General features: G+C 42.5%; 1 protein-coding gene across 1 annotated transcript in view; it reads left to right on the forward strand.

Annotated features, from left to right (window-relative positions):
* Positions 1-4,282: 4,282 nt before the first annotated feature.
* MCF2L2 (MCF.2 cell line derived transforming sequence-like 2) overlaps positions 4,283-24,375 on the forward strand; it is a 255,131-nt gene continuing 235,038 nt past the window's right edge. The window contains 1 exon segment of the mRNA XM_082393922.1: positions 4,283-5,078. Within this exon segment, the coding sequence (XP_082250048.1) occupies positions 5,003-5,078 (76 nt within the window). The 5' untranslated portion in view covers positions 4,283-5,002.

Raw genomic sequence — 24,375 nt, forward strand, 5'->3', positions numbered from 1 at the left:
CTTATGAGTCTTCTAGTTGCAAGTTTGTAGACTTTATTTTTTACAGCAATATTGAGCATAAGGTAGAGATTTCCCCTTCCCCCACGCATGCATACCCCCTCCCCAATATTAATATCCCCCACCAGAGTGGTACATTTGCTACAACTGATGAACCTACACTGACACATCATAATCACTGAAAGCCCGTAGTCCACATTAGCCTTCATTGTTTTTTGGGTTTTTTTTCCCCTTTATTTATTTATTTATTTTGGCTGCGTAGGGTCTTAGTTGCGGCACACGGGGTCTTCGTTGAGGTGTGAGGGATCTTTCCTTGCGGCGCTGGCTCTTTGTTGTGGTGTATGGGCTTCTCTCTAGTTGTGGAGTGTGGGTTTTCTCTCTCTAGTTGTGGCACATGGGCTCCAGGGTGCGTGGGCTCTCTCGTTGAGGCTCGAGAGCTCAGTAGTTGTGGTGCACAGGCTTAGTTGCCCCGTGGCATGTGGGATCTTAGTTTCCCCACCAGGGATTGAACCCGCGTCCCCTGCACTGGAAGGCGGATTCTTTATCACTGAACCACCAGGGAAGTCCCAGCCTTCACTCTTGGTGTTGTACTTTCATGGGTTTGGACAAATTTATAATGATATGTGTCCACCATTATAAATCATAAAGAGTAGTTTTACTGCCCTAAGAATTGTCTGTGCTTTGGCTATTCATTCCTCCCTCCCCCATAATCCCTGGCAACCACTGATCTCTTTACAGTCTTTATAGTGTTGCCTTTTCCAGAATGTAGTGTAGTTGGAATCATGCAATAAGCAATCTTTTCAGATTGACTTCTTTCACTTAGTAATATTCATTTAAGTTTCTTTCTTTTTTTTTCATGGTTTGATAGCTCATTTCTTTCTAACACTGACTAATATTCCATTGTCTGGATGTGTCACAGTTTATTTATCCATTTACCTACTGAAGGACAGGTTGCTTCCAAGTTTTGGCAGTTGTGAATAAAACTGCTATAAACGTGTAGGTTTTTGTGTGGACATAAATTTCTAACTTTTGGATAAATACCAAGGAGCACAATTGCTGAAATGCATGGTAAGAATATGTTGAGTTTCGTAAAAATCTGCCAAACTATCTTATAAAGTGCAATTTTCCAAATTATTTGCAATCCCACCAGCAATTAATGAGAGTTCCTGTTGCTCCACACCTTTACCAGCATTTGGTGTTGTCAGTGTTTTGGATTTGGGCCATTCTATTAGGTGTGTAGTGGTATGTCGTTGTTATTTAGTTTGCATTTCCCTGATGACATATGATGTGGAACATCTTTTCATATGCTTATTTGCCATCTGTATATCTTGAGGAAGTGTCTGTGAAGGTCTTTAGCCCATTTTAAAAATCAGGTTATTCTTACTATTGAGTTTTAAGACTTCTTTGTATATTTTAGATAACAGGCCTTTATTTTTTAACAGAGAGATATGTTTTTCATAACTATTTTCTATCAGCCCATAGCTTCTCTTTTTATTCTCTTGATAGTATCTTTCACACAGCAGAAAGTCTTAATTTTAATGAAGTCTATCTTGTCAATTCTTTCTTTCACGGATTGTGCCTTTGGTGTTGTACCTAGAAAGTCTTCACCAAACCCTAGGTCATCTAGATTTTCTCCTATGTTATGTTACAGGAATTTTATAGTTTTGTGTTTTACATTTAGGTCAGTGATTCATTTTGAGTTAACTTTTCTGAAGAGAAAAAAATTGTTCCATACAACTTTTGTTTTAATTATGTAATTTATGTTGACTACGTCATGATGTAAATTTTATATCATACTGTGGTTTACAGTCTAAGAATTTTGAAGAGCTTCGCTCTAGGCCAGTGGTGGTCCCAGGACCAGCAGCATCCATAATCCTGTGTACTTGTTAAAAATGCAAATTCTCAGGTCTCATTCCACACTACTGAATCAGAATCTCTGGAGATGGGGACCAGGAGTTTGTATTTTAAAAAATCACCTGTATTTCCAGGTGATTCTGTTCGTTTGAGAACCACTGATCTAGACTAAACTGGGTGGCCCCAATGGTGCCTAACCTCACCTGTGGCACCCAAGGTGGGTCCTTTGTCTTTCTCTTCATTGTTGGAGGCAGGGCTGACAATCCACCAAAAGGGAGGTAGAATCTACTTTGGCAGTGCTTGGAGGATGGTTTGTCTTTCCAAGCTCAGGCAAATCCTTACCTGAAGGCAGAGAATGGTCTAGATTCATAAGATAAGTGATACACGGTTTGGTTCTTGTGCCAGCAGCATCTGCAAAATAAGACTAAAGCCCTAAAGGGTTATTGTGGGGCTTAAATGACATTTGTGAAATGCCTACCATCATACCAGGTGGCACAGAGCAGTCACTTACTATATGGCGGTGGTAGCTGCTATAATTGACACTGCCTATCACAACCCTGAGCATATAATTGATGTTCAATAGATGTGACCGATTATTAATTCATTCATTAGAGAGGAAGGCAGGCTATTCTGACTTGTTCCTTGATTTTGCCATATATTAGAGCAATGTGATTTGTCACAGACAGGAAATAAATCATAATTAGAAAAGATAAAGAGAGGCACAGAAGGGAGGAGGGCAGGGAAGGAGAGAAGGCAGGAAGCATGTCCATATTCACAAGAGCAGTGGAGATAATAACTGTTTTCTCAGAGGAACAAGGAGATATGGGCTATTGAAAACTACGCTCATTTCTTCTTAGTTACAGTTACAGGATTTCAGAACTGGAAAAGGGAACTTGGAGATCACAGACCCACCCCCTCATAGCCCAGGTGAAGCAGTTGAGGCCCCAGGAGAGCATGTATTAGAAATGGGGGGACAGAACTGGTTTCTGAGGACAGCCACTGCCTGTTACATCTTGCTATAAAGTCAGCCAATTCATCTCCATGGAAACCTCTGAAGAATGTGAAGGTACAGATGTGGGAAGGAGACCAGCCTTCTGAGTGTGATTTATTTCCTTTCTTTCTTTTCTCTCTCATTTCTATTCATAAGCTTCACCTGACTCTTCTTGCTCTTCCCATTCTCCCGTCCCTTCCATCCATGATTCTTACCCACAAAACCTGGCTTAATCTGAGAAGCTGAGGTCATTGGATCTGCAAAGTCCAGAACGTCCCACATTATCAGTCTCCTTAGCAATATGCTGGTTTCTAGGGGCCAGTTCACAGTTGGCTCTGACTGGTCACCAGGTACTGACTACTACCAACAGAAAACACCTCATTTGGTTTCTCAAAAATACTTGTGACCCTTGAAGAGCCAGAAACTACCGTGGAAACACAACCCAAAGCTGTTTTACTCCTTTGGGTCTTTAACCCCTTTCTGAATTTCTCGCAGGAGGTTGCTATGAAAATGGTTGCTCTACTTGTGCAGGCAGAGTGCAAAGAGCCCAAACATCACAGGAGAGAAGAACCTCTGCACAAATTTCACGTAGCAGGTGGACTAACATCATCTCTTAACCACAGCCCACAATTGTTAGCAGAGAGCATTTAAAAACGTCCCTAAACCCCTGGGATGAGTGGCTATTACTAGAAATTGAATCCAAGGTGTTTGTTTGGTGTTTGGCTTTTTACATGCCAAAGAGGAAAGCTGAGCTTCCCGGAATTGGCTCAGAACCTGTGGGTGGTCCTGGCACTCTCGCGACAGGGTCCCCCCTTTTAGGAATGGACTGGGGGACAACCTGACTAGATTCTCGTTGCTCAGGCTTTTCACGTGGAGCTCTACTGAATTCGGTTAGTCCGCCTGTCAGGTAGTATCTGGAGCCACCTAAGGAAGCCCCGGGACAGCGTCTACCACTGGGTAGTTGCGGGTCAGACGCTCTCCGCAATGGCGCTGCGTCAGAGCCTTTCCAGGAGGGCGCACTGGCGCGCCTGACAGTTGGCAGACGGAGCGGGGGCGCACGGGAGGAGCTGCACAAAGGAAAAGGCCCACACAGTGGAGACACACGTACGCACACGCGTGCGGAGCCAGGTCGGTGCACGGCCCGCGCTCCCGGCTCCAAACGCGGGTGTGTCCAGTGGACGCTGATAACTGAATGAGACAACCCCTAACAGGGGGAAACAAACGCCAGCCACCGCCCCTCCCCCAAGCCCGGAGTCTGGATGGGACGGGCAGCTGGGCCTCAAACAGCCCTCCTTCCAGACCCCCAGCGGGGCGACCGCAGAGCTCCCTGCCAGTCACTTTCTCGCCTCGGCTTCTCCGCAGATACCTGGCGGGGAAGGAGGAGAGACGAGCCAGGGAACCGAGCGTCTGGCGTTCAGAACCCCGGTGCTGGCGGGCGCACCAAACTCGCTGTCTCCTCTCCCACAATTGGAGAACAGATCTTGAATCGCCCCCATTCTTAGGGGAATGGGCGCACCTGCCCCACCCGAAAAAGGGCGGTGCTCGGGCGCGTGCGCGCCTCTCCGGGAGCCTCGGGCACCGCCCCCGGGCGGGGAAAGGTGGGCGCGGAGGCGGGAAGCGCAAGGGCCCGCGGCGACGCGGGGTAGGCTGCGCGGCTGAGCCCTGGACACCTCAGCTCCTCTGCCTTCCGCACCCGCTGACTCCGCGTGCCCCCTGCGCGCTGACAGAGCATCCTTCATCCCGACGCGACCCTCCCGGGAGGCAGCGCAGGATATCTGACCACAAATCCAGAAACCCATGCGCCCCCTCGGCCCGCGACGCCAGAAGCGCGGTTACAGCGAGATTGGGGCGACTTGCTTTTCTCCTCTCCGGAACTGCAGCTTCCCTCTCTCGTAAAGCCAGTCGTCAAATTGGAAAAGCCGCTCCACCTAATCTTTAAAATAACCCCCTCCGGGGCGTGGCTGGCGTCCTCTAACCGCGCGGCCCTGGAGAGTTGGCCTTGGCTGGGAGTGACTCTCGTTTTGTGCCTGAGGAGAGTGAGGAAGAGTGTGAGGGCCGAGCATCCTCGCGAAGAGATGCCTTTAAAAAGTCATCCATAGCATCAGTAGAAACCGTTTTGTGTTGCTTTGTTTTGTTTATGCCGAGTGGTTTTTCGGCGAAATGCAGTTTTGGTTAAAAGAAGAAATGGCCCCTCAGGAGTTCACCCGGCGACTGACCAGAGTGATCGCTTGTGTCGGTAAATGACGCTTAATTCTGCGTTTTATTAATGGAGGGTGGGGGCGTTGTCTGGGACCTGGTCTCCCCCCACCCCGCCCTCCGTCGCAGCCCTGGGATGGCCGAGGGGCCCCTGCCCAGCGTGTGGGCCTCGCTGCCTCCGGTGCTGCTCTGTAACAGGCGTCCCTGAGGCGCTGCGCTCGCGGCCTTGGACGTCCCCCGCGTCTGGCGGAGCCGGAGCAGGCCATGGGGCAGGAGCCTTCACCAGGCAATTGCCGGGTCTGTTGAGCGCTAACCCCGGGGCTAGCTGGCTGTTAGGATCTGTTACCCGCTGCTGACCGCGGGCAGGGGTGGCCAGTTGTGTAGTGATTGACCCGATACTGAGAAAGGAGAGGGAACGGGAGGAACGAAGGCTGGTGCTTTCCAGCAGAAATCGCTGCCAAGCCACTGGAGGGTCCTTCACGAGACAGCGTGCTGGGATGATGCAGGTCACAGTAGAGGGCCGGGGCGCAGTCCAGCTCCCTGGCCTGTTCTGTAGAAGTACGGCCTGGAGGTGTCGATCCGCCCCCGGTGAACCCCACCGAGAAACCTCTGCCAGCCCCACGAGACTGAGCAATTCTAATCCTCTTCCATGAGTTTACAATGGGGAGCAAAACATGCGTGCATTCCTCCTGAAATAAGGGTTGTGGTGGAAGGACAGGCCCTATACAGTAAGAGAACATTGAGACAGTGGCAAGGTAATTCCTTCTTTCTCCCCCACATTTTCTCCCCCACCCCTTCCCTGGACCTCCTCAAATAAAAAAACACATTCAGGTTCAGATCCTTTGGATTTAGATGACTAGAATTATCCCGATAATTTCCTCTGTTGCTTATTTCACTCTGAGACCCTTCTGTGAATGCAAATCAGTTTTTATTGATGAAATCAGGAAGTTTTTATCTCAGTGTTCCACGCATTTGTTAAAAATGCCTTTTTGGTATTTATATGATAAATATTGCTTCAATTAGTGAGCTGTGACTGCTCTTTGAGCACACTGGTTCAGTGTGTTTAGTGCAATAATGATGTACATCTGGAATGATACACATGTGATATATTTTGTGAAGATGATTTGTATGGGGAGGCTCATTCAGTTTTAAAAAATGTTTCTGGTGCCAAATGTGGCCGCTGAACTGGTTTTTCTTTAAGACAAAACGTCAGTATAATCCTACCAGGGAAGGCCGAATGTGAAATACTGCTGAAGATAGGATAAAATAAAGCAGAACTTGGAGTTTGAAATATATTGAATGCGGAAATGATTGCGCTAAATACCAACATGTGCAAGAAACTGTGGTGCAGGAAAGAGCAGTGGACTGGGTGTGTGACCATCTCAATTTGAATTCTGCTCTGGACAAGTCATTCCACCTCAGGCTGGAAATTGGGAATTTTAATAATCCTTCCCCACCCAGCTCAGTCTGCTTGTAAGATAATGTGGGTGAAAACACCATCTAACCTGTGAATGTGTTATTGGTCCGTGAAGCTTCCCATCTGTTAAACGAGGAGGTAGACTTGGATGATTAGTAAGTTCTCTCCTGTTTCTTCTTTTTTTTTTAATTGGGGTATAGTTGTTTTACAATGTTATGTTAGTTTCTACTGTACAGAGAAGTGACGTAGAGTTCCCTGTGCTGTACAGCAGGTTCTCATTGGTTATCTATTTTATACATATTAGTGTATATATGTCAATCCCAATCTCCCAATTCATCTCCCCCCTTTCCCCGCTTGGTGTCCATACGTTTGTTCTCTACATCTGTATCTCTATTTCTGCCTTGCAAACCGGTTCATCTGTACCATTTTTCTAGATTCCACATATATGCGTGAATATACGATATTTGTTTTCCTTTTTCTGACTTACTTCACTCTGTATGGCAGTCTCTAGGTCCATCCACGTCTCTACAAATGACCCAGTTTTGTTCCTTTTTATGGCTGAGTAATATTCCATTGCATATATGTACCACATCTTCTTTATCCATTCGTTTGTCAATGGGCATTTAGGTTGCTTCCATAACCTGGCTATTGTAAATAGTGCTGCAATGAACATTGGGGTGCATGTGCCTTTTTTCTTTTTTTTTGCACATTTCTTTTTTTTAAAAAATAAATTTACTTATTTTATTTATTTATTTTTGGCTGCGTTGGATCTTTGTTGCTGTACGTGGGCTTTTCTCTAGTTGCGGAGAGCGGGGGCCACTCCTCCCCGCAGTACACAGGCCTCTCACCGCAGCGGCCCCCCCTCACCTCAGCGGCCCCTCTCACTGTGGACACAGGCTCCAGGTGCACGGGCTTCAGTAGTTGTGGCTCATGAGCTTCAGAGCGCAGGCTCAGCAGTTGCGGCACATGGGCCTAGTTGCTCCGCAGCATGTGGGATCCACCCAGACCAGGGCTCGAACCCGTGTCCCCTGCATTGGCAGGCGGACTCTTAACCACTGCGCCACCAGGGAAGCCCCGCATGTGTCTTTTTGAATTATGGTTTCCTCTGGGTATATGCCCAGTAGTGGGACTGCTGGGTCATATGGTAGTTCTATTTTTAGGTTTTTAAGGACCATACTGTTCTCCATAGTGGCTACACCAGTTTACATTCCCACCAACAGTGTAAGAGGGTTCCTTTTTCTCTACACCCTCTCCAGCATTTATTGTTCGTAGATTTTCCGATGATGCCCATTCTAACCGGTGTGAGGTGATAACTCATTGTAGTTTTGATTTGCATTTCTCTAATAATTAGTGATGTTGAGCATCTTTTCATGTGCCTCTTGGCCATCTCTATGTCTTCTTTGGAGAAATGTGTATTTAGGTCTTCTGCCCATTTTTTGATTGGGTTGTTTGTTTTTTTGATATTGAGCTGCATGGGCTGTTTGTATATTTTGGATGTTAATCCTTGGTCCGTTGATTTGTTTGCAAATATTTTCTCCCATTCTGAGGGTTGTCTTTTCATCTTGTTTATGGTTTCCTTTGCTGTGCAAAATCTTTTAAGTTTAATTAGGTCCCATTTGTTTATTTTTGTTTTTATTTCCATTACTCTAGGAAGTAGGTCAAAAAAGATCTTGCTGTGATTCATGTCAAAGAGTGTTCTTCCTATGTTTTCCTCTAAGAGTATTATAGCGTCCGGTCTTACATTTAGGTCTTTAATCCAATTTGAATTTATTTTTGTGTATGGTGTTACGGAGTGTTCTAATTTCATTCTTTTACGTGTAGCTGTCCACTTTTCCCAGCAAGGTCTCTCCTATTTCTGTGGATGTAGGATCTTCTCAAAGATCTGGTAGGCAATATACCTTGGCTGACACCAGGCTGCCTGTGGGGCCCAGACTATGGTATTTTCTTGTCCACCTTGCTCCCTCCCTCTTTCCATAGTCAGCTCCATGCAAGATACAAACATGAATTTGTTGTAGTTTCTGCCCTCAAAGAATTTCTAATGACCCCTGGCATTTGTGTGCTTTACAGCATTCTGTCTCCTCCTGTGTAATCTCACAAACCTGTGAAGTAGATGGGGTATACATTATCACCCCCATCTTACAGTGAAGGAATTGAGACTTAGGAGGTTCATCTTTTAAGGTTTCAAGAGGTTAATGAATGGCAGGCTTAGGACCAGAAGGCACTCTTCAGATGCTCTGTTTGGGGGTCTCATTGAGGGGGGTCTCTAACCCTGCAGCAGCCCCTGACTTCATGGAGAGCTGCACTGAGTAGCAAGTGGAGTTACTAGTGGAGTTACTAGTTACAAGGCAGCTAGTGGCTGCCTTGAGGGAGTGTGCAATAATCTGTTCTCTGCTGGGAATCAGCTGCTCTCCTTGCTTCTTTCTTTGCAGCTGGCCTAGAGAGAGTAATTCAAGGCCACCTCAGAAGGTGCCTCTCACACAGTGCACTTTGGAGATGGGGAAGCCATTGTGTGCAGGGGGGCTTCTGCTCTACATTTTATCATCACTGTAGGGACAATAGATTCACACGAAGCACTGGCTCTAGGCTGTGTTTGCAAGTGCTTTAAAATGATTTGAATCAGAATCTTTGGGAGTCTTCTATGCCTCCTTCAGGAGGAGGGTTTTGTTTGTTCTGTTTTACTCTTCTCCAAGCTGCAGTGGGCCTTCACCTGTGCCCTGGAGTCCAGTTAGAGGGTTGGCTGCTCTCCCCCCAGGAGATGAAGGCTTTTGTCTGTAGGGAGAAATGCGCTTTCCTGGGCACCTCCCCTCCTCCAGGTCTGCCCTCCATGGAAGCTCTCTCTGGTCTCCTACCTGGTCCCCAATCCAGGGAGAAGAGCTGCAGGTGGCTGTGAATACCCCTTGCATCCTGGCTCACTCAGCCTTTCACAATTCATTTAAAACTTTTAGATGATTTCTTCTTATTTACTTGTATGGGGTTTAAGACAGGTTATACTTTTGTAGTTTATTTGGCTTTTTCTTGTTATTAGGGTGGGAGTGAGCTTCTTTCTAACATTCTGGGTTCCAGGGAGGAAGCAGAATGGCTTTTTACCTTGTGTATATTTCACAGAGAAAATGTGCTTTATCCACACAGCCTTCCTTCATCACAGTGTTGTTTCAGGTAAGCTACTGTGTTTGCTGTACTAGGACCTTTGCAAACTATTCTAGTAAACTGGGTCTCAAATGTTTTCTCTGTGTTTTGCCAGGTGACCTTGAATGTTAAATAACTGTGGTTCATTTTTTTAAAAATAAATTTATTTTATGTATTTATTTTTGGCTGCATTGGGTCTTCGTTGCTGCACGCGGGCTTTCTCTAGTTGTGGTGAGCAGGGGCTGCTGTTCGTTGTGGTGTGCAGGCTTCTCATTGTGGTGGCTTCTTTCGTTGGAGAGCACGAGCTCTAGGCGCGTGGGCTTCAGTAGTTGTGGCACGCGGGCTCAGTAGTTGTGGCTTACGAGCTCTAGAGCGCAGGCTCAGTAGTTGTGGCGCACAGGCTTAGTTGCTCCGCGGCATGTGGAATCTTCCCGGACCAGGGCTCGAACCCGTGTCCCCTGCATTGGCAGGGGGATTCTTAACCACTGTGCCACCAGGGAAGCCCTGTAGTTCATTTTTAAGAGAGCTAAAAAATGCTTCCTTCCACCTGTTATCCAGCAACAAACTAAGCACAGGGATCTCTTGTGTCAGGGAGCCGGGGGTGTTGGACACAGTCATTGGATGCCTGGACCCCCACCAGGGCCTCCCTTGGCCTGCTGTGGCCAAGGGCCTATATTTGTGCTACAAAGGCTCATCTGTGTTCCCTATTTTAAAAAATGCTTCAAGTAGCCCAAAATTTCTGCTGAATTACACTCAGTATAGATAATTTAAAAATCTCTGCCAGAATAGTTGAAATCCTTGGGGATCAAAATGGAGATGGTCCTGCTCATCTTGGAATTTTTCCTGAAGGGTGAGACTGTTGTCACGTCTGCTTCTCCTTAGGTGTTAGAGTATGGCCCAGCCAGAGAGCCTCTGAGCGTAGACTAGCACCGTGGACTAGCTTTTCCCAAACAGGTATAGGTTCTTTTTCTGTTTACTGTGAGAGATGGGAATTGGTTGATTTTAATGAGTTTGGAAAGGAAGACTATGTCATTATCATAGGCTGACTGAATTCAAGCACTTATTTCTTACTAGCAGGCAATAATGATGATAATAACCTTAAGAGATTTTGGAATTTAACACATTGATATTATTAAAGATGAGTGTATTTAATTCATATCAGCAAAGGACAAAATAGTTTGTTTCGTAGCACTCTACTAGTAGTGGCAGGGCCAGGATTTGAGTCACATTTGGCTCCAGAGTCTGCACTCCTGATCACTGCTACTCCGTAGTCCATGCTCTCTAGGTTGTGGAGGAATCTCACAGAACCTCAGAGCAGGAAGCTCCACTGGGCCTCATCAGCAAAGTGCGCCATCAGGACCTGAGGCCGCTGTTTGCTCCCTGCTGTCGCCTAGTCTCTGCTTCCCTCTGGTGTCTGGACCATTCTTCTGCTCATCTTTGCAGATTAACTCTCTATGCATTGATCAATGGGTATGAACCCCATGTGGCCATCCCCAGCCACTGTCCCCTTCCAGATCTAGAGACTGGGTCTCTCTGAACAACTTCACTTTCTGGAGAATCTGATTGGTCCAGCTGAAAGGAAGCTTAGGCATTTCTGATCATGTCAGCTGTGGGCTCAGAAATTGGCTTGGTCTTGGAGTGGGGGAGGAAATCCTCGGAGGAGAGGGCTTTAGGCTGTGCAACACCTCCAGACAAATGTGGTAACTTGGAAGGCACTGACTGTATGCTGTCAACCTTTAGAATTAGTAAGGGTATGAAATACTGGGGCAGTTTTAAGGGCTTACTCCGGGCAAAACAGAAGCTTGCCTTGTTTTCAGTGTTCTGCTTCTTTCTTTGGGGTATATTCCAAGGCCCACCACCCTTATGTGGCCACCTAGGTGCTTAGGCACCACAACTACATCAAGATATCAACTGGTCAATGAACAGATTTTTACAGAGTGCCATCCATGAACAAGGCACTGTGCCAGGCCTACAGCCCACGAGCTGTTGAGGGGAGAGCGTTAGATGGGGTATCTGCGGGCCTGAGTTGAACGCTGGCTGAGTAACCCAGCGGCGCCTGCGACACCCAGGAGATAAAGGATCTAAGGGGTTTGGGGAGGAGGCCTGAAAGCCTCTGGCCTGGAGGAGAGTCTGAGGCACAATCTGATAGTTAACATCAAGAGTCAGGGCAAAAAAGCCACAAGGTGGTCCCTGATTGGTTGCTAATCCAGATAGTGCTATGAGTTTGGAGGCTGAAGTTTTTGTGAGCCTCAGTGATTCAATAAAGCTTCATACTAGATGTGTGACTTGAGCTGGATCCGAATGGAAGGAGAGGATTTAGGTAGGTGGAGAGGGGGTGGGGTGAGGAACGGCCCCCTTTGGTGCCTGCATTGCTTTTCCTGTGCTAGTTGTCTCACCTATTCTACTCTTCGCTCATGCCTCCCTGGTCAGTGATCCTCTCCCCTGGACAACTGAGAAGCTTTGCCTTGAAATCAAGAATGACCTCAAGCCAGAAGGCAGATCTATGGTGTCTTACCGTTCTTCTTTCTTCATATACATAGATCCTTTTCTGGGGGAAAGAAGCTGGAGAGGCTAGAGGACATGGAAATAATATTAAAAATGGTGTTTTCATAGCTACCATTTATTTTCTGCCTGTTAAGTGTCACATATTGTGCTATATATATATATATATATATATATATATATATATATATATATACTGTTGATTTAATTAAATTTAATCAGAAGTACAGTCCATTTTTATGGAGTAGAAATTTGAGGCTTAAACAGGTTAGGAAACTTGCCCAACGTCATACCAGGTGGAAAGGTCAGAATTAGAAGTCAGGATTGGCTGTTTTCAAGACCTATGGGTTGTCATAGAGAATTCCATTGCAGAATGGAATATAAACCAGTAAATGATAGACGTGTTATTAGTGAGTTTTAAAAATCTTTCGAAAAACCTGATGGAAGCGAAAAGCATTGGTTCCCTGAGTATAAGTATTTTACTAGCCGCTTGAAATGTTCATTTATTAATAATCACTTTCTTCCAAAGGAAAGCTGTCATTTAAAATTTGAGGATTTACTTTGTAGTCTTTAAACATGCAAAGGTGATAAACGTGCAACACTTAAACAAGAATAAGCTTTTGTTAAGGAAGACATTTTGGGGAGTGCTGCCTATTTGGCACTTCTTGTACGAAGCACCAGAGTCTGAGGGAAAAAAAACCTAATAAAGTTATAACTCCCAATTAGAATATAACAGCAAGGTAACAACAGCAATGTGCTCTTTTATTTGGTATGGAAGAATTCCTAGATTTAGAGGACTTTACTGTGAGGGAGATTCAAGTACAAAGTATATCCAGGTGGACAAACTACAGGTGCCCAAAATGTTTGAGCACGTTGGTCTCCCCTGGCTTAGAAGCGTTAATTCTGGATTTCTTTGTCCATTTATCTTATCCCAGGTCCTCTCCAACCAGGTTTTAGTTTGTATGTCTATTTTTTTAATCTGTTATCAGATCAGTTTAAATTCATTTTAGCCCTTTTCTTTTTCTCTACCTAAGGAAGCTAGAATTAATTCAATCACCAAGGGGAAAGAGATCTGTCTGCCTGATTCTCCTTATTCAAACCCCCTATTTAAGACTAACCACATTTAGTGAGGACCTCCAGAGCTGGGCAGTGGGCCAGGTGCTGGGGCTGGGGTGTGAAGGAGCAGCCGTGACCCCTGCCGGTGGCCATAGGCCCTGTGAAGGCCAGAGCCAGGCCACCTCCACTGCCGTAGCCCCAGTGCCCTGCACCGCTCCTCAGGTGTACTGGGGACTTGGAGGAATGGAAGGTCCTCCTGGAGCTTACAGTCTGACAAGGAGGCAGGTGGTAAGCTGCAGGCTTCAGGAGGGAATTTTAGGCAGTCAGCCATCACTCCCCAGTTCCTCATCTCAAGGGCCTCTCTCCTTGTGGTCTCCTAGCCTCTCTGCTTCTCTGTCCTCCACATTTGCCGCCTTGCTTGTGCACCTGGTGATTCAGTTGTGAAACTCAACTCTTTTCCTCAGTATCTCAAAACTCATGTACATAGAAGCTTAGAGGGTTTAGGAGAATTTTCTGAGGATGGGAGAGGAGGTGTTTATGGTCTGGAAACACAGACACTTTGAAAAATGGAGCTGGAGGCATCACTGTGTTTAAAATGTCCTGTGTCCACTCGTTTTACAGGCCCTTCCCTTCTCCATATCACTGGCTCCTTCCCTCCCCTGTGGCTCCCTTCTCTCTCTCTCTCTCTCTCTCTCTTTTGTTTTCCATTAAAAAATTGAGTTTATTTGTTTATTTTTGGCAAATAAAAATTGTATATTTAAGGTGTACAATGGGATATTTTGATATACGTATACATTGTGAAATGATTACAACCATCAAAGTAACTAACATAACCATTGCCTCCCATAGTTACTTTCTTATTTGTTTGTTTAAAAAAATTTTTTTTATCGAGGTATAGTTGATTTACAATATTATATTAGTTTCAGGTATACAGCATACTGATTCACAGTTTTTATAGAGTTATTCTTTCCTCTCTTTTTCTCCCCCACTGTCGAGGAAGTTCTGGTGCAGGACCTAGACTAGAAGGATGGGCCTCGTGAACTCCCCCACCCGTATCCCTCTACTTTTCATTCCATTTTGTTTCCGTTGCATTATTTTTCCCTCTGGCAACCAAAAGAAGCTTTGCTCACAAAGGAGGAAAAATCTCTCAGGCTGTGAAATGGGATTTAGACCTTGACATATGGCACAGAGATGAGGAGGAAAATTCCACTATTCAAACCTGGTTTTTCCCTTCAGGAGTGGCATGAGCATTTTCTCCCTCGGTGCCTTGGGAAAACTAAACCAGATTTTAAAAAGAAAGATCATGTTCATCATTTTCTGTGGCTTTATGGTATAATCTAAAAAAGAAACAGAAGAAATGAGAGGGGAACGAATATTATGTGATATTTCATAAAGGCTTTAAAAACTCTGTTTATAAAAATAATACATGGCCTGTGTTTAAGGTTTGGAAGAGTCAGTATTAAGATATTAGTTCTCCCCAAATTGAGCTATAAATTAAACAACTCCAGTCATAAGTCTATTAAGTTCTTTTTGGGGTAGAAATCAACCAGCCGATTTTAAAGTTTATGTTTGGCTAAAAGGTACTATAATAGGCCAAAAAGAATTTCTACAAAGCAAAGTAAGCAAGACAGTGTGGTATTGGCGAAAGGATAGACACATAGATCAATGGAACAGAATAGAGAATCCAGAAATAGTCTCACACAGATATGGCCAGTTGATTTTTGACAAAGGTGTGAAGGCAGTTTAGTGGGAAAAAGTATAAAGGCAATTTCAACAAAAGTTGCTGGGACAATTGGGCATCTATATTCAAAGAATGAACCTTGACCTATACCTCACCCCATATATACAAGAATTAACTCAAAAGTAGATCATGGACCTAAATGTAAAACCTTGGTTGAACAGAGTTCTTAGGTCGACACCAAAAGTATGATTCATGAAAGAAAAATTTGATAAATTGGATTTCGTCAAAATTAAAGATGTTAGCTCTGCAAAAGATACTGTTAGAGAATGAAAAGACAACTGACTGGGGGAAAAATACGAGTCACATATCTGACAAAGGACTTCTATCCAGAATACATAAAGAACTCTCAAACTCAACGAAAAATAAAAAACAAACAACCCAAGTTAAAAATGGGCAAAAAAAAAAAATTGAATGGATGCCTTACCAAAGAAGATACACAGATGGAAAATAAGCACATGAAAATATGCTCAACATCAGTAATCATCAGGGAAATTGCATACCTATTAGAGCAGCTTAAAAAATGATAATACCAGGTCATGATAAGAATGAGGAGGGTCCGGATCTCTTACACACTGTAGGTGGGAATGTAAAATGGTACAGCCACTTTGGAAAATGGTTGGCAGTTACATATAAAGTTAAATGTATACTTACTCTACAACCCAGTAATCCCACCCCTGGAGAAATGAAAACTTATGGTCACACAAAATATGTAAGTGAATGTTTATAGCAGCTTTATTCTTTTTTTTCTTTTTTAAAAAATTTATTTATTTATTTATTTATTTTTGGCTGCATTGGGTCTTTGGTGCTGCGTGTGGGCTTTGTTAATTATATTAATTCCATATATTATAAAACATCTTCACAAACAATAATTTAATGTATTTATAATTTTTTACTATGTGGTTATACCATAATTTATTTAAATATTGCCCTAATGTTGGTCATACAGATTGTTTCCAGTTTCTCAGTGTTATTTTTTTTTTAAATGAAAGGACTATCTTTGTTCAGAAATCTTTGCACACATTTCATACACTTCAGACTTTTTTTTAAGGATAGAGTTCTAGAAAATGTTATTATTAGATCAAAGAATATGAGTACTAAGTTTTAAAATATATTTTGATCAAATTGCCTTCTGGGAAACTTATACCATTTTAGTGGCCTGTCAACAGAGTGTAGGGGGGGTTCTTGATTTCACCAGATCTCTTTATCAGCGTTTGTGATCATCTGTTTCCTTATATGTCAAATGGGAGAAATGACAGAGTTTTGAAGTAATGCGCGTTAAGTGCATGGCACAGTACCTGCGATGTTGTTAGCCGTCTTTGGTGATATTATTTTAATTTTTGCTTGTTTGATGAAAGTGGCATAGTATGCCACTTTAAAAAAGTTTTTTAATTACTAGTGAACTAGAATGATTTTTTAAAAAATTTATTTCTTTATTTATTTTTGGGTGTGTTGGGTCTTCGTTTCTGTGCGAGGGCTTTCTCTAGTTGCGGCAAGCGGGGGCCACTCTTCATCGCGGTGCGTGGGCCTCTCACTATCGCGGCCTCTCTTGTTGCGGAGCACAGGCTCCAGACACGCAGGCTCAGCAATTGTGGCTCACGGGCCCAGTTGCTCCGCGGCATGTGGGATCTTCCCAGACCAGGGCTCGAACCAGTGTCCCCTGCATTGGCAGGCGGACTCTCAACCACTGCTCCACCAGGGAAGCCCTAGAATGATTTTTTAATAAGTTTATTTGCTGTTTGAATTTTTGCTTTGTGACTTGTTCATGTGTACTTTGGGACCAATATATTTTTGTGTAGGTTTTTTCTATGTCAAATATATTAAGTCTTTGTTAAGTTTAAGCAAGTATTTTTTACTTTCCAGTTTGCTATTTATTTTATAATTTTTTTGAATTTTTTTTATTTTTTTATACAGCAGGTTCTCATTAGTTATCTATTTCATACATATTAGTGTATATATGTCAATCCCAATCTCCCAATTCATCACACCACTACCCCCATCCCCACGCCGCTTTCCTTATTTCATAATTTTGCTTTTGATGACTTTTAACATATAAAGGTTTTTTTTTTAATTAATATTTTTGGCTGCATTGGGTCATTGTTGCTGCGCGCGGGCTCTCTCGTTGCGGTGAGTTGGGGCTACTCTTCATTGCGGTGCGCAGGCTTCTCATTGCAGTGGCTTCTTGTGTTGCGGAGCACGGGCTCTAGGCATGCGGGCTTCAGTAGCTGTGGCATGCAGGCTCAGTAGTTGTGGCACATGGGCTTAGTTGCTCCATGGCATGTGGGATCTTCCCAGACCAAGGATCGAACCCTTGTCCCCTGCATTGGCAGGCAGATTCTTAACCACTGTGCCACCAGGGAAGTCCCAACATATAAAGGTTTTTTTTTAAAATTTTTTATTTATTTATTATTTTTATTTTTGGCTGTGTTGCGTCTTTGTTTCTGTGTGAGGGCTTTCTCCAGTTGCGGCGAGTAGGGGCCACTCTTCATCGCGGTGTGCGGGCCTCTCACTATCATGGCCTCTCTTGTTGCGGAGCACAGGCTCCAGACACACAGGCTCAGTAGTTGTGGTGCACGGGCTTAGTTGCTCTGCGGCATGTGGGGTCTTCCTGGACCAGGGCTCGAACCTGTGTTCCCTGCACTGGCAGGCAGATTCTCAACCACTGCGCCACCAGAGAAGCCCCCATATAAAGGTTTTAAGATTTTGTGCAGACAAATCTTTAGGTCTTTTATTTTGTGATTTTTTTCTATTGCTTTTATACCCTTCTTCAAATAAAGAACAAGTAGATAATCATCAGGTTTTTTCTAGTATTTTAATGGCTTTATTTTTATTTAATGTTTGATTTTAAATCTCTATATGTTTTTGTCTGTGATATGAGACTCTAAATTTTTTCAGGAGCATTTATTAAATATTCCTTTGTTAATTGATGATGCCTCCTTCTTTATATATGTAGTTTAGAATTTATAGTCTGTTTCTGGGTCTTCCTTTTTATTCTTCTCTTTATTTTTGTAACAGTTCCACATAGTTTGGATTATTATCGCTACATAACATCTTTAAATATCTTCTAGGAGAAATTCCCTTTTTCCATCAATCATTTTGTTCAAAAACATTTTCTTAACTCTTCTAGCCTTTTTAATTCTTTCAAATAAATTTTATAATTATTCTGTTAATCCCCTTCATTCCCACAAATTTACTGTAATTTTGAATAGAATTCTATTAAGACTATAATCTGGGAAGAATTGACATTTTAAGATTTGAAATTTTTTTTCCTTTTAGAAATATGTCTTGTTCAAATATTTTGTATTTGAAGTTTTTTGTTCTTTTCATATAGATTCTTTCATTCCTTATTAAGGTTATTCCTTGGCAACTTGTGTGTTTTTGTTGTTGTTGTTGTTGCTATTGTGAATGTAATCTTTTTTTTTTCCTTACTAAATCTTTTCCCTAGTTATTGCTGGAGTATAAGATACTTATTTGGGGATATTTACTTTTTTAACCTGCTCTTTTATAGAACTATAAAGTCTAATACTTCTACAGTTTTCTCGTGTGTGTTTGTGTGTGAGTGTGTGTGTGTGTGTGTGTGTGTGTGTGTGTTTAACACATAGGTACCTGGTAAATATTTGTCATGTAATGACTGACAATCATGTCATCACTGAATAGTAGTAACTCCCTCTGGCCCTTTGTTTACTGTAGTTTGACTTTTTATTTCCACTTCATGTTTCTGTGTTAGAAGATCCAAAACAATGCTAAATATGTCAAAAGTATTATTAAAAAGAATTATGTATTTAGCTTTGGGTTCATATTATATAGAGGGTTTTATACTTGTTTCTGCTCAAGCCGTTTGTTTTAAAAGCCACATTTTAATATAATTTTAATATTCACTTAACAGAAATAATTTTAAAACCCAATCATAATGCCCACATTATTTTGCATTGTGTAGGGGCTTCACTATGTGCAGTGAAGGCAGTAGGAAGACTGTCTTATCTCATTTGTGTAGCTCACTCAGGTTACACTAGCCTTTGGGGGTAGCTTTTATTTTATTATTATTTTTTATTTTAATTTGTATTTATTTATTTATTGGCTGCTTTGGGTCTTTGTTGCTACATGCGGGCTTTCTCTAGTTGTAGTGAGCGGGGGCTACTCTTCGTTGCGATGCGCAGGCTTCTCATTGTGGTGGCTTCTCTTGTTGCAGAGCATGGGCTCTAGGTGCCCGGGCTTCAGGAGTTGTGGCTCATGGGCTCTGGAGCGCAGGCTCAGTAGTTGTGGCGCATGCTCTTAGTTGCTCTGTGGCATGTGGGATCTTCCCGGGTCAGGGCTTGGACCCGTGTGCCCTGCATTGGCAGACGGATTCTTAACCACTGTGTCACTAGGGAAGCCCTAGACTTTGTTTTAAAGTCTTATTTTGTCTAATATGAGTATTGATAGCCCAGCTATCTTGTTTCCATTTATATGAAATATCTTTTAAAACCCTCTCACTTTCAGTCTGTGTGTGTTTTTAGCTCTGAAGTGAATCTCCTGTAAGCAGCAGAAGATGCCATGTTTTTTTTATCCAATTAGCCACCCTATGTCCTTTGATTGGAGCATTTAGTCCATTGACATTGAAAGTGACTATTGATAAGTATGTACTTATTGCCATTTTGCTACTTGTTCTGTTGTTGTAGTTCTTCTCTGTTCTTTTTCTTTTCCTTTTATTTTCATCCCTTGTGGTTTGATGATTTTATTGAGTGGTGTGCATGTGCTTCTTTCTTTTTAGTTTTTGTGTATCTATTGTAGAATTTTTATTTGAGGTTACCATGGAGTTTATATATGTTGACCTATAACTATTTATATATTTTTTAAAGTGTTAGTCATTAAGTGCAAACACATTCTAAAAGATCTACATTTTTTTAATTCCCCTCATGTTTTGTGTTTTTGATGTCACATTTTATATGTTCATGTTTATCCCTTTACCATATATTGTAGTTATATTTTTATAATTTTTTTGTCTTCTAATATTTGTACCAGCTTATTTAAGTGGTTGATCCATAGCCTTCACTGTATATTTGCCTTTACTAGTGGGATTTTTCCTTTTCTAGAGCTTCATACTTCTTGTTGCAGCCTTTTCTTTTCCACTTAGAGAAAACCCTTTAACATTTCTTTTAGTATCAGTTTAGTATTGACCAACTCTTAGTTTTTGCTTATCTGAGAAGTTCTTTATCTCTCCTTCAATTATGAATGATAATCTTGCTGGGTAGAGTATCCTAGGTTGTAGGTTTTTCCCTTTCAGCATTTTAAACATGTCATGCTACTCCCTTCTGGCCTACAGAATTTCTGCAGAAAAATCAGCTGATAGTCTTACGGGGATTCTCTTATAGGTGACTTTGTTTTTCTCTTGCTGCCTTTAGAATTCTGTCTTTAACTTCTGCCATTTTAATTACAGTATGTCTTGGTCTAGGTCTCCTTGGGTTCATCTTGTTTGGGACTCTTTGCTTCTTGTACCTGGATATCTGTTTCCTTCCTCAGGTTTGGGAAGTTTTCAGCCATAATTTCATCAAATACATTTTTGACCCCTTTCTCTCTCTCCTCCTTCTGGGACTTCTATAATGCGAATATTGTTATGCTTGATGTTGTTCCAGAGGTCTCTTAATCTATTCTTATTTTAAAAATTTGTTTTTATTTTTGCTGTTCTGATTGCGTGATTTTCATTATTCTATCTTCCTGATCACTTATGTGCTCTTCTGTATCACCTAGTCTGCTGATAATTCCTTCTAGTGTGTTTTTCATTTCAGTTATTGTATTCTTCAGTTCTGACTGGTTATTTTTTTATTTCTAGTTCCTTGTTAATATTCCCACTGTGTTCATTTATTCTTCTCCCTAGTTCAGTTAGCATTCTTATTATAATGCTTTGAACTGTTTATCTGGTAAATTATTTATCTATGTTTCGTTAGTTGTTTTTTCAGGGTTTTTTCCTTGTTTGTTCATTTGAAACAAATTCCTCTGTCTTCTTATTCTGCTTAACTTTTTCTGTCTTTATGAAATTAGGTGAAACAGTTATCTATCCTGGTCTTGAAGGAGTGTCCATGTGTGGGAGCACCCTTACACTGGGCACTGCATGTGCCCAGTGGCTTTGGTGGGAGAGTTGGATCTGACATGGGCCCAAGTCACATCTTTCCTCAGGGTGTGCTGGTAGCTAGCACCTTGGTAGGTGGTGGGGCTGGAGATAGAGAGGCTGAAGCCAGAGCCAGGTGTGAGGCAGGACTTCCCCTATGCTCAGTGACCCTCACCACTCTATTGGGTGTGGGGTCTGATTCCAAATTGCTGGAGCAGAAGCCCTGAGGGTTAGGTCTGAGCTGGTTCTGTTTTCTCTAAGTGTGTGCTTTCCTTCTCCCCTCCAGCATTGGTAACTCTGCCCCAGAGGGGAGCAGTGCTAGAGCAAGAGGGGCCAGCGTGGGCATCTGATGCTGGCCGGGGTGTGTGCTAGGGTGGTCCTGTCACATCAGTCAGAGTTCAGACTGCTCTGGATCTGCCTTCTCCATGAGCACCAGTAATAGCTGCCCTTGCCCCATTCGGATGCTGTGGTGGGTCTGAGCTGGCTCCATCCCCCACAACTGTACTCTCCCATCAGCTGGGGCAGCTCTTGCCTAGTGTGGAGCTGTACCACAGAGCAAGAGTGGCCAGCTTGGGCTGGTGTGGTCATTGGGGCAGTCATAGGAAACCAGCCAGAATCCTGGGCAATTTCAATCTGCTTCCTCCCACCTTGTTCCCAGGAGTTTTCAAACCAGCTAAGGGGACTTGTCTTCCCTATGTCGGATCCCAGGACTGGGATGTCCATTATGTGATTCAAACCACTCAGTCCCCAGAGCAGATCTCCAAGCCCATGTAATCCCCCTTCCTTTCTTGTGTTCCCTCCCAGGGGTGCAGTCCCAACCTGATGCCTTCTCTTCCCGTCTACCCTGCTCCATGTGGATCTTTCTTACAGCTGTGGTTGTATGAGTCTTTCTGCCAGTCTCCAGTTTGTTTTCAGTGAGAATTGCTCCATATGTAGATGTATTTTTGATGTGTTAGTGAGGGGAGGTGAGCTCCTACAGAGTAGGAGTAGTCCTCCTACCCTGCCACCTAGAAGTGCTAAGAAAAGCTTTTTTATTATTTTTATTTTTTATTATTATTATTTTTTAAAATTAATTAATTAATTAATTTATTTTTGGGTGTGTTGGGTCTTCGTTTCTGTGCGAGGGCTTTCGCTAGTTGTGGCAAGCGGGGGCCACTCTTCATTGTGGTACGCGGGCCTCTCACTCTTGCGGCCTCTCTTGTTGCAGAGCACAGGCTCCAGACGCGCAGGCTCAGTAGTTGTGGCTCACGGGCCTAGTTGCTCCACGGCGTGTGGGATCTTCCCAGACCAGGGCTTGAACCCGTGTCCCCTGCATTGGCAGGCAGATTCTCAACCACTGTGCCACCAGGGAAGCCCTATTTTTATTTTTTTAATACCTGTAATGGTAGTTTCTTAGGGAGAAGATGGGGGAAACATTCATCTCCCATTGCCATTACTTCTGACATAATCAGCTCTTTTCTAAGGAGAGTTACCTAGTACAATACCCAGTTATTTCAGAATCTGTTGTTTAACATAAAGAAAATACAGTCCTTTAGTAGATACTTGATCTTGGTCAAATGATAAAGGTCAGTGCATGGAATGTAGGAATTATAAGAGCTGTGTAGTTTGTTTATATAATAGATCCAAATGTATAAAGTTTCTAAGATTTTACAGTCTGCTTCTCCCTAGAGTTCTGTAAGCTGCAAAAAGATATACAGGCATACCTCTTTTTATTGCAGTCAGCTTTATTGCACTTCACAGATATTTGTATTTTTTTTACAAATTGAAGGTTTGTGGCAACCCTGTGTCGAGCAAGTCTATTGGCGCCATTTTTTCCAGCAACATTTGCTCGCTTCATGTCTCTGTGTCCCATTTTGGTAATTCTCACAATATTTCAAACTTTTTCATTATATTATATTTGTTATGCTGATCTGTGATCAGTGATCTTTGTTACTTTTGAGAAGGATTATGACTTACTGAAGGCTCAGATAATGGTTAAAATGTTAGCAGGATTTTTTTTAAAGCATGTACATTTTTTTAGACATAATGCTATTGCACACTTAATAGGCTACAGTATAGTGTAAACATAACTTTTATATGCATGAGGAAACTAAAAAATTCATGTGACTAGCTTTATTGCAATATTCACTTTATTGCAGTGGTCTGTAACCAAACCCTCAGTATCTCTGAGGTGTGTAATTAGGGTCATCACTGGGTGTGTGCAGTTGCATGCACACTGCCATTGTGGGTTTATGTGGTTAGCAAGGATAGTTTTAATGTTCCTAGATGCTGTGATGCCAGCTAAGCATTCATGGCTGTTTGCTTCTGAATGAAAGGCTGAAGAAGTTAATGTTTAGTATGAAAAAGAGCCTCCATATGGGGAATCATTTCTATAATGCTGATGGGAATCCTAACTGGTACAGCCATTTGGGAGGAAGTTTGGCTGTATGTAATAAACTGTTGTTTGAAAACTGCTTTATTTGCTGCCCTGTATTAGACTTTCAGACTTTGCGTTTGGTCAGAGTCAACATATTCTCAATACTTAACGGTAGGGAAAAAAAAAAGAGCTTTCTTAAGTTTTAGAATCTAAATTTAAATTAATATTTCTTCTTCTTAATTTAGGTATTTTCTTAAAGTCCTGCACATGCAATTAACACTGATAAAGAACTGGCTCTGAGGATTGCTAAAGAGAGCAGCCTCTAATCTTAAAACCTTTTGATATAACCAATTTGGAAAAGGTTCGGCAGTTTCTTACAAGTTAAATATACACCTCTGCTTTGACTCAGCAATACCACTCCTAGGTATTTATCCAAGAGAAATGCAAATATATGTCCACACAAAGACCTTTACATAAATGTTCATAGCAATTTTATTCTTAACAGCCCAAACTGGAAAAAAAAAAAATCTGAATGTCTATCAGCAGGAGAGTGGACAAACTGACTGTCCATGTGATGGGATACAACCCAGCAATAAAAATGAATGGACTGCTGGTGCACGCAACATGGACGAATCTCAAAAGCATTATCCTGAGGGAAAGAAGCTAGACACGAAAGAGTATATACTGTATGATTGCATTATATGAGGCTTTTGAACAGATAAAACTGGTCTCTACTGAAAAATCATAACAGTGGTTGCCTTGGGGTTAGGAACAAGGGTTCACTGTGAAGGGACATGAATGTACTTTCTATAGATGGAAATGTTCTATATCTTGAAAAGGGTATGGGTTACATGGATGTATCCATTTGCCAGAACTCATTAAAATGTATACTTCAGATTTGAGTATTTTAAAATGTGTAAATTTTACCCTCTCCTTAAAAGTAAACAGTTAATTTTTTTTTTTTTTTTTTGTGAAAAAAGGTTTTCCAGTTTTCTCCTTGGCCAACTGCAAGGCTTACTCTGAAATGTTAGCTTGAATCATACAAATAAAAATTAGA

The sequence above is a fragment of the Balaenoptera borealis genome (assembly GCF_965194805.1).
Source record: "Balaenoptera borealis genome assembly, chromosome: 5".
Lineage (NCBI taxonomy): Eukaryota > Metazoa > Chordata > Mammalia > Artiodactyla > Balaenopteridae > Balaenoptera > Balaenoptera borealis.